At 32.9% G+C, this 12,030-nt stretch overlaps 1 protein-coding gene across 2 annotated transcripts in view; it reads right to left on the bottom strand.

Annotated features, from left to right (window-relative positions):
* Positions 1-1,380: 1,380 nt before the first annotated feature.
* The window catches only part of LOC139529701 (DNA topoisomerase 3-beta-1-like), a 67,001-nt gene continuing 56,351 nt past the window's right edge, over positions 1,381-12,030 (bottom strand). For both annotated transcript variants that reach the window (XM_071325554.1, XM_071325555.1), the window contains 7 exons: positions 11,086-11,265; positions 10,470-10,679; positions 8,885-9,102; positions 7,603-7,783; positions 7,057-7,256; positions 3,687-3,792; positions 1,381-2,613 (listed from right to left, as the gene is read on the bottom strand). In XM_071325554.1, coding sequence (XP_071181655.1) covers positions 2,389-2,613; positions 3,687-3,792; positions 7,057-7,256; positions 7,603-7,783; positions 8,885-9,102; positions 10,470-10,679; positions 11,086-11,265 — 1,320 coding nt within the window. In that variant the 3' untranslated portion in view covers positions 1,381-2,388. The remainder of the gene's footprint in view (positions 2,614-3,686; positions 3,793-7,056; positions 7,257-7,602; positions 7,784-8,884; positions 9,103-10,469; positions 10,680-11,085; positions 11,266-12,030) is intronic.

Raw genomic sequence — 12,030 nt, 5'->3', positions numbered from 1 at the left:
AAAAGTAGCCCTGCTCTGACAAAAGGTATTGATTACATCTAGAACTTTTAAAAGTAGCCCTGCTCTGACAAAAGGTATTGATCACATCTAGAACTTTTAAAAGTAGCCCTGCTCTGACAAAAGGTACTGATCACATCTAGAACTTTTAAAAGTAGCCCTGCTCTGACAAAAGATATTGATTACATCTAGAACTTTTAAAAGTAGCCCTGCTCTGACAAAAGATATTGATTACATCTAGAACTTTTAAAAGTAGCCCTGCTCTGACAAAAGGTATTGATCACATCTAGAACTTTTAAAAGTAGCCCTGCTCTGACAAAAGATATTGATTACATCTAGAACTTTTAAAAGTAGCCCTGCTCTGACAAAAGAGATTGATCTTATCTAGAACTTTTAAAAGTAGCCCTGCTCTGACAAAAGGTATTGATTACATCTAGAACTTTTAAAAGTAGCCCTGCTCTGACAAAAGGTATTGATCACATCTAGAACTTTTAAAAGTAGCCCTGCTCTGACAAAAGGTATTGATCACATCTAGAACTTTTAAAAGTAGCCCTGCTCTGACAAAAGATATTGATTACATCTAGAACTTTTAAAAGTAGCCCTGCTCTGACAAAAGATACTGATCACATCTAGAACTTTTAAAAGTAGCCCTGCTCTGACAAAAGATACTGATCACATCTAGAACTTTTAAAAGTAGCCCTGCTCTGACAAAAGGTATTGCTTTTGGTGTTTTAGCTTACTTTAAACTCACAAATAAATTTACATCAATAAAAATAATAGAGTGGGAAATATATTTTGAGCCTTAATTTACTTGTGCATGAACATGATGAGTTTAAATTACAATTTAAGGGTAGATCTGGTAGATACATAGTTTGCTATAAAATAAAATTTTCAAAAAACAAGAGTGCTTTATATTAACAATATGCAGAGTTAATGTGACAACAAAGGATCAATTGTTATATAAAATTTTGACTGATCAGAGTCCAATACACTTTTGTCTTTTTTGTTATACAAGTAGGGATGCTAAGTCAGTGAGGTTAAGTTTTACATATTGGAGATATTTTATAAATAATAGCATATAATTATAATTGTGACCAACATATCATTCTTTATTGTATGCAAATCTTAATCATTCATTTCTGAGGTACTTGCTGCTCTAAAATTGTGTCAAGGGAGACAAATCAGAATCTCAATTCCAAGAAAGACAAACAACAGAATAGCCAAAACAAATAAGTCAAACAATGGCCTACAATCTTATTTAAAAAACATGAGATTAAACAATAATGGCATTATAAATACTCCATTCCAGAAGTTTGTTTGCTCTGACCTGAATGAATGAATGAAATGAACTAAAACCTTAAATAAAATGGACAAAGTGCAATAATCTATTTAGAATTTATTATAAACAGCATTACCTAACAAACAATACACATTTATAAAACTACCTGTCTGATTGAGTATTATCATCAGAACATCAGCTATTAACGTAATATATTATGTATGTAGTAATTCTGTCATCTATCAATCATTTATAAAAAACAAACTAATTGAAATGTTACTTTAACAATGCGGAAAAAACTTGTAGTTAATTCTTTAACAGTGCTGCAGTAAATTTTTAATTTAAAAAAAATATAAAAGCAAATGATTTCTTCAAATCATTTTGAACAGTTTAACTGACACAAAACACTTTTAATATGATAGTCTTTACAATATGTGTGAACAGATGCATGGTAGCGTTGATCTTAAACAATGAACATGGATATCTCTTATATAGGTACATAGTCTAACAATGAACTTTAATGTCTCTTACATAGGTACATAGTCTAACAATGAACTTTAATGTCTCTTACATAGGTACATAGTCTGACAATGAACTTTAATGTCTCTTACATAGGTACATAGTCTGACAAAGGAGCTGATGCAACATTAACTGATTCTTGAAAAGAATTTCAAAGGATAGGGTTCTTTTTAACAATTATCTGTTGCTGATATTTAATCTTTATTTGTGTACAATTCATTCCAGATTCTAAAAGGAGACAGTATCACTTAACTGTGTGATGAATCATTATCTCATGTGCGTACTAATAGTAGAATTTAAAAATAAAAAAAAAGTGCTATCATGATTTCAGAATCAAGCATCAACGGATCATAATACATAATTACCAAGACAACACTAGCTCTTTGAATGTAGTCGTTATTATTAGAACTAGATATTACAAAAGATAAAAAGTCAAAATAACATTGGTACTTAATTTGGAAGATAACAATGAGTGACATGTACCATAAACTGTAGAGTCTATATATTACCAAAATCAATACATTTAAAAAAAACTTTAAACTGTGACAGACTATGAGTGAAAAGGCACATTAAATCATAACATAATGACATAATTATACAAAATAAGCAGCTAACTGTGACATTTTGTCTTTTGGTTTTCCTCTACCTCGACCTCTTGACCTTCCTCCTCTACCACGCCCACCTCTACCAGCTGTTCGACTAGCACCTCCCCTTCTTTTCATTCTTGCATGATGTTTTTCTACCAATGGTTTAAACACCGGGTCACAAAATACACAGCCTGAGTGTTCAGTTTCGTCTCCTTCTAGTGGGGTTTTACCCTTTAAAAAAACATACAAAATACAATGTTTCATCTAATTCTAATAGTATGATTGTATCAAACAAATTTTGTATTTTTTAACACAGGCTGTGATTATCCCCCATAAAAGCAACTGCTTCTAAACAAGAGGGAGAAGATATATTTTCTCATTTCTATCCAAACTGCTTTTCTTTATTATCTCATAAAAGTTCTCTCTGACCCTCACACTCCCAAATAATTGAAGTGCCGGCTGTGTACTTATTGCAAATCACTTTAAGCCTAAGCTTGTAATCAACTTGATCTTTTACCTCTGACAGTTGAAATCAATGGTGTCATTGAAATCTTTTCATGTTTAATGCAGGAGGACAGACTATCGTTGCAATATTTTCTTGCACACATTTATTGCAAGGGAATAATATCCAGTGATAAGTTGTTCAAACTTAATCCACAGGATTAGCCACTATGAAAGGGAAACAGTTGAAACATGATTGCCTTATTTAAGATGACATGTCGCCTGAGAACACAGTTATTTCGTACATAAATATGCATATCAAAAAAATTTGCACCAGCTTTATCAAAAAATACATTTTGAAGGTTTAGTGTAATACTTTTGGGAAAATTATAAAAGGTCTATTGACTCCAACTCTAAATAGGGACAATATTATGCCAAGGGGTCTATACATACATATTTTTGACCTTTTCAAACTACTTACTATATAATGCTTAAATTAATATAAAAAAAATTTAATTAGGCGTATGTAAAAAATTTGCAAGTTAAACACTGTCCATACTAGGGATTCTATTTGTAGACAACAAATATCAAAGGATGATAACTGTGTCCCTGGACCATGTACTGTAAACCAACTTATTTTCGCGAGCGATTTATTTTCGTGACTTTCGTGAGTACAACAATAACGTGATTAAAAATCATCGCAAATATGTAAAACTTAGATCTTTCCTTATTAAATTTCATCAAGTAAATCAGAAAATTGCGAAATTAAATAGCTGCAAAGTGGTCAAGAAAGGGTAAAACGCGAAATAAAGTATCCCCAAAAATAAGTTGGTTTACAGTATATACTTATAAAACATACATACCTTGCTAAAATCTACATTAACAATGTGTGAACCACAGTCTTCACATATATCTTCTGATACTGATACTTTATGGGCATTGTCAAAAAAGTTGATCACAACATTACACCTAAAATTAAATTAACATTACATGTACACACACACAGTTTATGGAGTTTTTTTAAGAAATATATTTAGTTGTCTGCTCTATGGTCGAGGTTGTTGTCTCTTTGACACATTCCCCATTTCCATTCTCAATTTTATTATTAATAAACAAGTGCCTGAATTTTTACTAGTGAAAAATATGCCATTTTAACTGGATTTATGACTTAAAATTCGGTTATTGATTTGAGAATGTATGTCGGGCAGACGGTCGGGCATCTGGCTGCATTGTCCATGCATTTACCCATGAACTGTTCAACCAAAGCTTTTCAATTTTTAATATGTTGTTACTGATGACAAAATAGAGGTAAGGTTCGATATTGATGATTTTCACTTTCACCATTCAGGAGTTTTGGTTCTTGAAAGATTGAAATATGGTGTTTTCAGTCGTGTCCATGTTTTAACTCATGAACCATTCAACCAAAGATTTTCAAATTCTAATAAGTTGTTAATGCATAACCAGATGCTCTGTAGGGCGCAGCTTATACAACCGCAGAGGTCGAACCCTGAACAGTTGGGGCAAGTATGGACACAACATTCAAGCTTGATACAGCTCTGAATTTGGATTGTGATTAAATAGTTGACACAACATAGGTTTCTGACACAGAATGAATGTGGTGTAAGAACTTGACACAACATAGGTTTCTGACACAGAATGAATGTGGTGTAAGAACTTAAACTTAAAAACTTAAAATTTTTAAATTGGACATTTACCTATTATGGTCCAATATCCAAGATCTAAATACATGGTTGGATTCAGCATATCAAAGAACCCCAAGAATTAAATTTTTGATGAAATCAAATAATGTTCAATTTTGGACCCTTTAGACCTCAATGTGGACCAATTTGGTAACCGGGCCAAAATATTAAAAATCTAAATACATGGTTAGATTCAGCATATTGAAGAACCCCATATATTCAATTTTTGTTGAAATCAAACACAGTTTAATTTTGGACCCCAATTTGGACCAACTTGAAAACTGGGCCCATGATCAAAAATCTAAGTACATGTGATTCAGCATATCAAAGAACCCCCATAATTCAATTTTTGATGAAATCAAACAAAGTTTAATTTTGTCCCCTTTTGGCCCCTAATTCCTAAACTGTTGGGACCAAAACTCCAAAAATCAATCCTAACTTTCCTTTTGTGGTCATAAACCTTGTGTTAAAATTCATAGATTTCTATGAACTAATACTAAAGTTATTGTGCGAAAACCAAGAAAATTGCTTATTTGGGCCCTTTTTGGCCCCTAATTCCTAAACTGTTCGGACCAAAACTCCCAAAATCAATCCCAACCTTCCGTTTGTGGTCATAAACCTTGTGTTTAAATTTGATAGATTTCTATTTACTTATACTAAAGTTAGAGTGTGAAAACCAAATGTCTTTGGACGACGACAACGACAACGACATACCAATATACGACCAAAATTTTTTTAATTTTTGCGGTGGTATAACTAAATGGAGGTCAAGTTCGATATTGATGATTGTCACTTTTACTGTTCAGGATTTATGCTCCACAAATAAATGTAAAAAAAATCTGGTTTACTGTCACTCTGACAGCCTCTTTTTAGATTATTTTCACTTCACTTTATTGCAATCTAGTGTGCTTGGCAGATCTTGTCTAACTGAGGGATGTTCTAGAACTGATTATTTGAGGGGGGTTCCAAAGGATTTCAATAAAAATTTGCTGGGTGGTGGTTATTTTCGAAAGATGGCATAGGAAATGGATTAATTTTGTACTTTTATGCATGGTTGAGTAAACTAAAACGTGCCTTCTGATCCCCAATACAATAAAGTAAACTAAAACGTGCCTTCTGATCCCCAATACAATATAGTAAACTAAAATGTGCCTTCTGATCCCCAATACAATATAGTAAACTAAAACGTGCCTTCTGATCCCCAATACAATATAGTAAACTGAAACGTGCCTTCTGATCCCCAATACAATATAGTTAACTAAAACGTGCCTTCTGATCCCCAATACAATATAGTTAACTAAAACGTGCCTTCTGATCCCCAATACAATATAGTAAACTAAAACGTGCCTTCTGATCCCCAATACAATATAGTAAACTGAAACGTGCCTTCTGATCCCCAATACAATATAGTTAACTAAAACGTGCCTTCTGATCCCCAATACAATATAGTTAACTAAAACGTGCCTTCTGATCCCCAATACAATATAGTAAAGTAAAACGTGCCTTCTGATCCCCAATACAATATAGTAAACTAAAACGTGCCTTCTGATCCCCAATACAATATAGTAAACTAAAACGTGCCTTCTGATCCCCAATACAATATAGTAAACTAAAACGTGCCTTCTGATCCCCAATACAATATAGTAAACTAAAACGTGCCTTCTGATCCCCAATACAATATAGTAAACTAAAACGTGCCTTCTGATCCCCAAAACAATATATATTTTCAGAAACAGCCCAAATCAATTGAGCTGTTCAGCCTTTCATGTATTTATATAGCATCTAAAAAAAGCCAAAATATTGACTTCTTGTAAAGAGTCATCTGATAATTTTGTGAAAATGATATTTGAAAAATTGAGACACCTGCCAGATTCTATCTATCATGGTTGATAAGACAACTTTATTTGACTGAAGTATATAAGCAAGAACATACAGAAAGAAATACACATACAGTTTATTCTAATGCAACAACGTTTGTAACATTCATTTTGATTGGATAATGTCACTTATTTACATGGCATCAATTGACAATTGATGCTATGGGACGTACGCGCAAGCGCAGACGGCATATGACAGATTTTAAATACATGTTTTAACGTTGTTTTCTATCAGTTTCATTAGAATGGAGATAACTGTATTGTATTTTAAGCTCCGACGGCATCAATTGGGGATTTGATGGTCGCAAATACCCGTTTACTGTCTCCGCTAACGCCTCGCCAGTAAACTTAATTTGTGACCATCAAATCCCCAATTGATGCCGTCGGAGCTTAAAATACAATACAGTTATCTTCTAAATCTATGAAAAAATTTTCATGTACAAAGTGAAAAATATTATTCTATATTTTATATTCAGTTAATTTCATGATTATCTGTTTCCATGGTCTAGAAAAAAAGCTTATTTTTCAGAATATTTCATCTTACTAAACTGTGTGACAAGATCTAGAGTAGAGACAATAACCTTAATATGACTCATAACAAAATTATTTGAAGAAGTCTGCAAAATTGAACTACAAGCAGTATAAAGTCCTCTTACATATTGCAGGCCATTCTCCATTTTGGAGCTGAAGTCTGATCTAGCACCAAGATACCATTCTCACATTCTACACATTCTGATACCCCTGTCTGTGATAATCCATGCTGGCATGTTGGATGGGTACACTCGTTACAACCAAATCCTTTCTTCATGTCTTTGAATGGTGGATTATTGTAACAATAAGGACAAAGAGGGTAACACTGTAAAATAATAATTATTTCTACTCATTAATAAAAAATTTGTAAGGATTCGTGAAACCCAGTGTCTTGCCTACTTTTGCTTTTTTCAGTGTGATAGGGGTATGCTCAACAAAAATGGTGCAAAAATTATTAAAAACTTTCCTCTAGATACTATCGTTTGTTTTAAAAACTTTTAAATGTAGAATGTGTGTTATATATGTTAACTGGAAGAAAAACTAAGTCTCTTCACAAATAATATACGGAAAAACAGGAAATAAATGTTTTTAAATTTCCTTCTTGATACTAGCCTTTGGTCATAAACAAGCTTCTGTTAAAGTTTGGCCTGATAACATTATTGCAGACTTACCTTTCCCTTTACACCAGTTGTCCATAGAACTAGTTCATAATCATCCAGTGGACATTTTAATTCTTTATAAAGTTTGATATTACCATTCTGTGGCAGTGTGAATGTATCATCACAGTTAGAACAATGGAGACGACTAGGTTTCGCTTGGATGAATTTCATAAAACGACGACATTTACCACATCTGAAAAATACAGAAAAAGGGATGATTACTTTGCTTGTGTGATTTCTTTAAATCTATAGCTATTACCGTGGATTCATTTATTTTCATGGGTACCAATTTTCGTGGATGAAGGAAATCTCGCATATTGGTGGATATTTAATTACATGGTTTTGCAAAGTCGCATGTATAAGATTCGTTGAACATTTAATTTCCTGGTTAACCTGTACCAACCAAATCCATGAAAATGGTATCCCACAAATAATAATGAATCTATGCATAGTATCATACTTCCTTGTAAAATAAATTGCTTCGCTGAGCGCAGCTGGATATGACCCCAGAGGTCCAACCCTGAACTGGGGCAAAAATGGACACAATATTACTGCTTGATACAGGTCTGAATTTGGATTGTAATTAAAAATTTGACACAGAATAACTGTTGTTAAAGAACTTAAAATTGGTGATATGATTTGAATTTATACTATTTTTTTTGCTTTTGTGCAATATACTATGCTGTTGCAAATTGCAATATTCATTTCTAAAATAAATTTCTTATATATTATTCATATTGAATCATTTTGGGCACATAATTACGAAAAAAGGACAGAGAGGTGATTACTAAACAAACTAAAAATTTATATCCGACAGCTTATATACACACAAAAGTGTTAAGGTATTTGTGTTGTTGCTTTCTCACTGATGAATACCAAACTTCTCCTTGTATTTATGACAACAAGACAAAGTTTATTTTTCAGATAAGATATGTAGGATATATACCTGGACAAAGGTTTACCACTAGTACGTACCTGGACAAAGGTTTACCACTAGTAAGTACCTAGACAAAGGTTTACCACTAGTACGTACCTGGACAAAGGTTTACCACTAGTACGTACCTGGACAAAGGTTTACCACTAGTACGTACCTGGACAAAGGTTTACCACTAGTAAGTACCTGGACAAAGGTTTACCACTAGTACGTACCTGGACAAAGGTTTACCACTAGTACGTACCTGGACAAAGGTTTACCACTAGTAAGTACCTGGACAAAGGTTTACCACTAGTACGTACCTGGACAAAGGTTTACTACTAGTACGTACCTGGACAAAGGTTTACCACTAGTACATACCTGGACAAAGGTTTACCACTAGCAGCCAGTGATGAAAAAGTCACTTCAAACAACTCATCCATCCCATTTATATTCTCCACAAAATATTTAAATTTCAGTCTGAAAATGTTAAGTGCATGATGTAGAACATCCTGGAAGTCAGCTTTACCGTGGGCGATGAGATTCAATTGTTTTTCTACGGCAGATCTCATGGTAGACAATACTAGTTCTTGATCAATCTGAAAAATAAATTAAAAAAAATCTTTTAACAGATTATTTTTATGGTATCAATATATGAAATTAACAACTATAGGTCATCGTACAGCCTTCAACAATGAGCAAAGCCCATACCACATAGTCAGCTATATAAGGCCCCCATATGACAATATAAAACAATTCAAACGAGAAAACTAACGGCCTTATTAGAGGTTATTTGACATGTGTAAAAAGTTACCAATAGGAACTAGATGGAATGGGGAATCTGTATTAATAGATGAAAAGTAAAATAACAAAAAATACAGAACTCCAAGGTGAATTCAAAACAGAAAGTTATTATAAAAAGCTCAAACACATCAAACAAATGGAAAACAACTGTCATATTCCTGACTTGAAGTATTTTGAAATTTTATCACTTGGATTGTTGATATGAAAAATTGAACTCCCTAAACCTTCAACACCTTTTGTGCTATGTTTTAGTCCTTAACAGGCTGTCTATATATACTATTATCTTCTGAAGGATAAATTCACAGAAGAACTCAGTAAACAATAAAATTAGTATGTATATTTGAATTACAAACATTCAAATTAGGTCATCTATTTTCAGAATTTAATTCCATTATGACTTTTTCATTTTCATCAATCATAAACACCTCTATCCTTCATTACTAAAGAATGATTTATTTTCTCTGATCACAAGTTTCATACACTTGTATGTTTGTGGATATTTATTTTCTCTGATCACAAGTTTCATACACTTGTATGTTTGTGGATATTTATTTTCTCTGATCACAAGTTTCATACACTTGTATGTTTGTGGATATTTATTTTCTCTGATCACAAGTTTCATACACTTGTATGTTTGTGGATATTTATTTTCATGGTCAAAGTCTCATACATGCATATAGAATTATTTTACTTCATTGAAATTTAAATTTCTTGCCAACCTATACCAAGAAAATTGGTATCCCACTAATAATAAATAAATCCACACTATTACCTTTTTGATAACCATGGACCCACAAATGATAAATAAATCCACACTATTACCTTTTGGATAACCATGGACCCACAAATGATAAATAAATCCACACTATGACTTTTTGATAACCATGGACCCACAAATGATAAATAAATCCACACTATGACTTTTTGATAACCATGGACCCACAAATGATAAATAAATACACACTATGACTTTTTGATAACCATGGACCCACAAATGATAAATAAATCCACACTATGACTTTTTGATAACCATGGACCCACAAATGATAAATAAATCCACACTATGACTTTTGGATAACCATGGACCCACAAATGATAAATAAATCCACACTATGACTTTTGGATAACCATGGACCCACAAATGATAAATCAACACTTTCACCTTTTGATAACCATGGACTAACACTATTCCAAGTGGTGTGGGTTTGAGCTTCCGTCCAGCTATAACATTGACATAATTTCTCTCACAAATGTTGTTTATATGTACAGATATACTGGCATCAGTTCCTATGCCATGTTTCTCCATCAGTGTGATCAATTCACTTTCAGTTAAATAATCTGGAGGGCTGGTCTGTCTCTCAGCAAGCTTGGCCTGCAAACAATGACACAACAGTGTATACAACTTTCATAAAAATGTCTCAATCGATGTTGATTCAATGTAATTACAAGTATAAATAACTGACTGGCAAGCCAATCACTTTAGTCACAATTTGTAAAAGAAAAAACATTAATTTCACATATATATTCCCCCCCCCCCCCCATATACCATTTTTACTTAGTAACGTCAATTATGATCAAACAGCAGGAGACAATTATTATCTTGTCGAATCACCTGGTTTCATTCCTGTTGCAGTTCAACAATTCACTCAATTTTTGTTTATAACCTTAATTTGTCTTCTTACTTTTTTTCAAGATTTGAACTACTGTTGTCTTACTTTTTTCATAATACTTGGATAGAATACTTTTGTTCTTTTAAACTTATAACTTTTAGAACTTACTTCTTCAAGGCTGAATGTTTGATCCTTTTTAAACTCTGGCAGTGTTTCATCATCCATAGCTTTCCATGTCATGACAGATGTAAATCCTGGATCAACAATCACATGACCTGTACAAGAAAATTTCTCAGGGCCTATCTCAAAAAACACTTTTGTCTGAAGATATTTACAATCTGGCATAATCTGGAAATGAAAATTACAAACAATTGTAAAAACACATCATAACCTTTCTAAAATCTAAATTCTAAATTTTAGTTCAACTTGGTGCACGTTACTTTGGTATTTTAAAACAACATAAAATTAGTATATTAACACAAGTATGTGAGATAAGTTTAATAGATGAGTAGACTACTTCTTTTTTCGTTTGCATTTACACCTGAACACCAGTTTCATCCACAAATCTGGTGAACTTCTGTAGGGCGTCCACTAGTCCATATAGCTTTTCTTTGAGTGGTGATACAATAACATCCTGCAATCAATAGGTATAGGAAGATGTGGTATGAGTGCCAATGAGACAACTCTCCATCCAAATAAAAGTAAACCATTATAGGTCAAGGTACGGCCTTCAACACAGAGCCTTGGCTCACACCGTACAACAAGCTATAAAGGGCCCCAAAATTACAAGTGTAAAACCATTCAAACAGGAAAACCAACAGTCTAATTTATATAAAAAAACGAGAAACGAGAAACATGTAAAAACAACATAAACAAACGACAACTACTGTATATCAGATTCCTTGTTTGTATGTGATTTATACTTTTTTTCAAGTCATAGTCTTTTGTAGGTGACTATATGGTATTGGTTTTGCTCATTGTAACTTGTTGAGAACCTACAGTGACCTATAATTGCTTCACTTGGTCTATGTTGGATTGCTGTCTCATTGGAAATCATACCACATCTACTAAATTATGAAGTAAAAATTAGAGAATGTGTCCATTAAACACAGA

This window comes from Mytilus edulis, chromosome 7, assembly GCF_963676685.1.
Source record: "Mytilus edulis chromosome 7, xbMytEdul2.2, whole genome shotgun sequence".
In the NCBI taxonomy this organism is placed as follows: domain Eukaryota; kingdom Metazoa; phylum Mollusca; class Bivalvia; order Mytilida; family Mytilidae; genus Mytilus; species Mytilus edulis.
The sequence above is the reverse complement of the archived record's forward strand: the minus strand, read 5'-3'. Positions and strand labels throughout refer to the sequence as shown.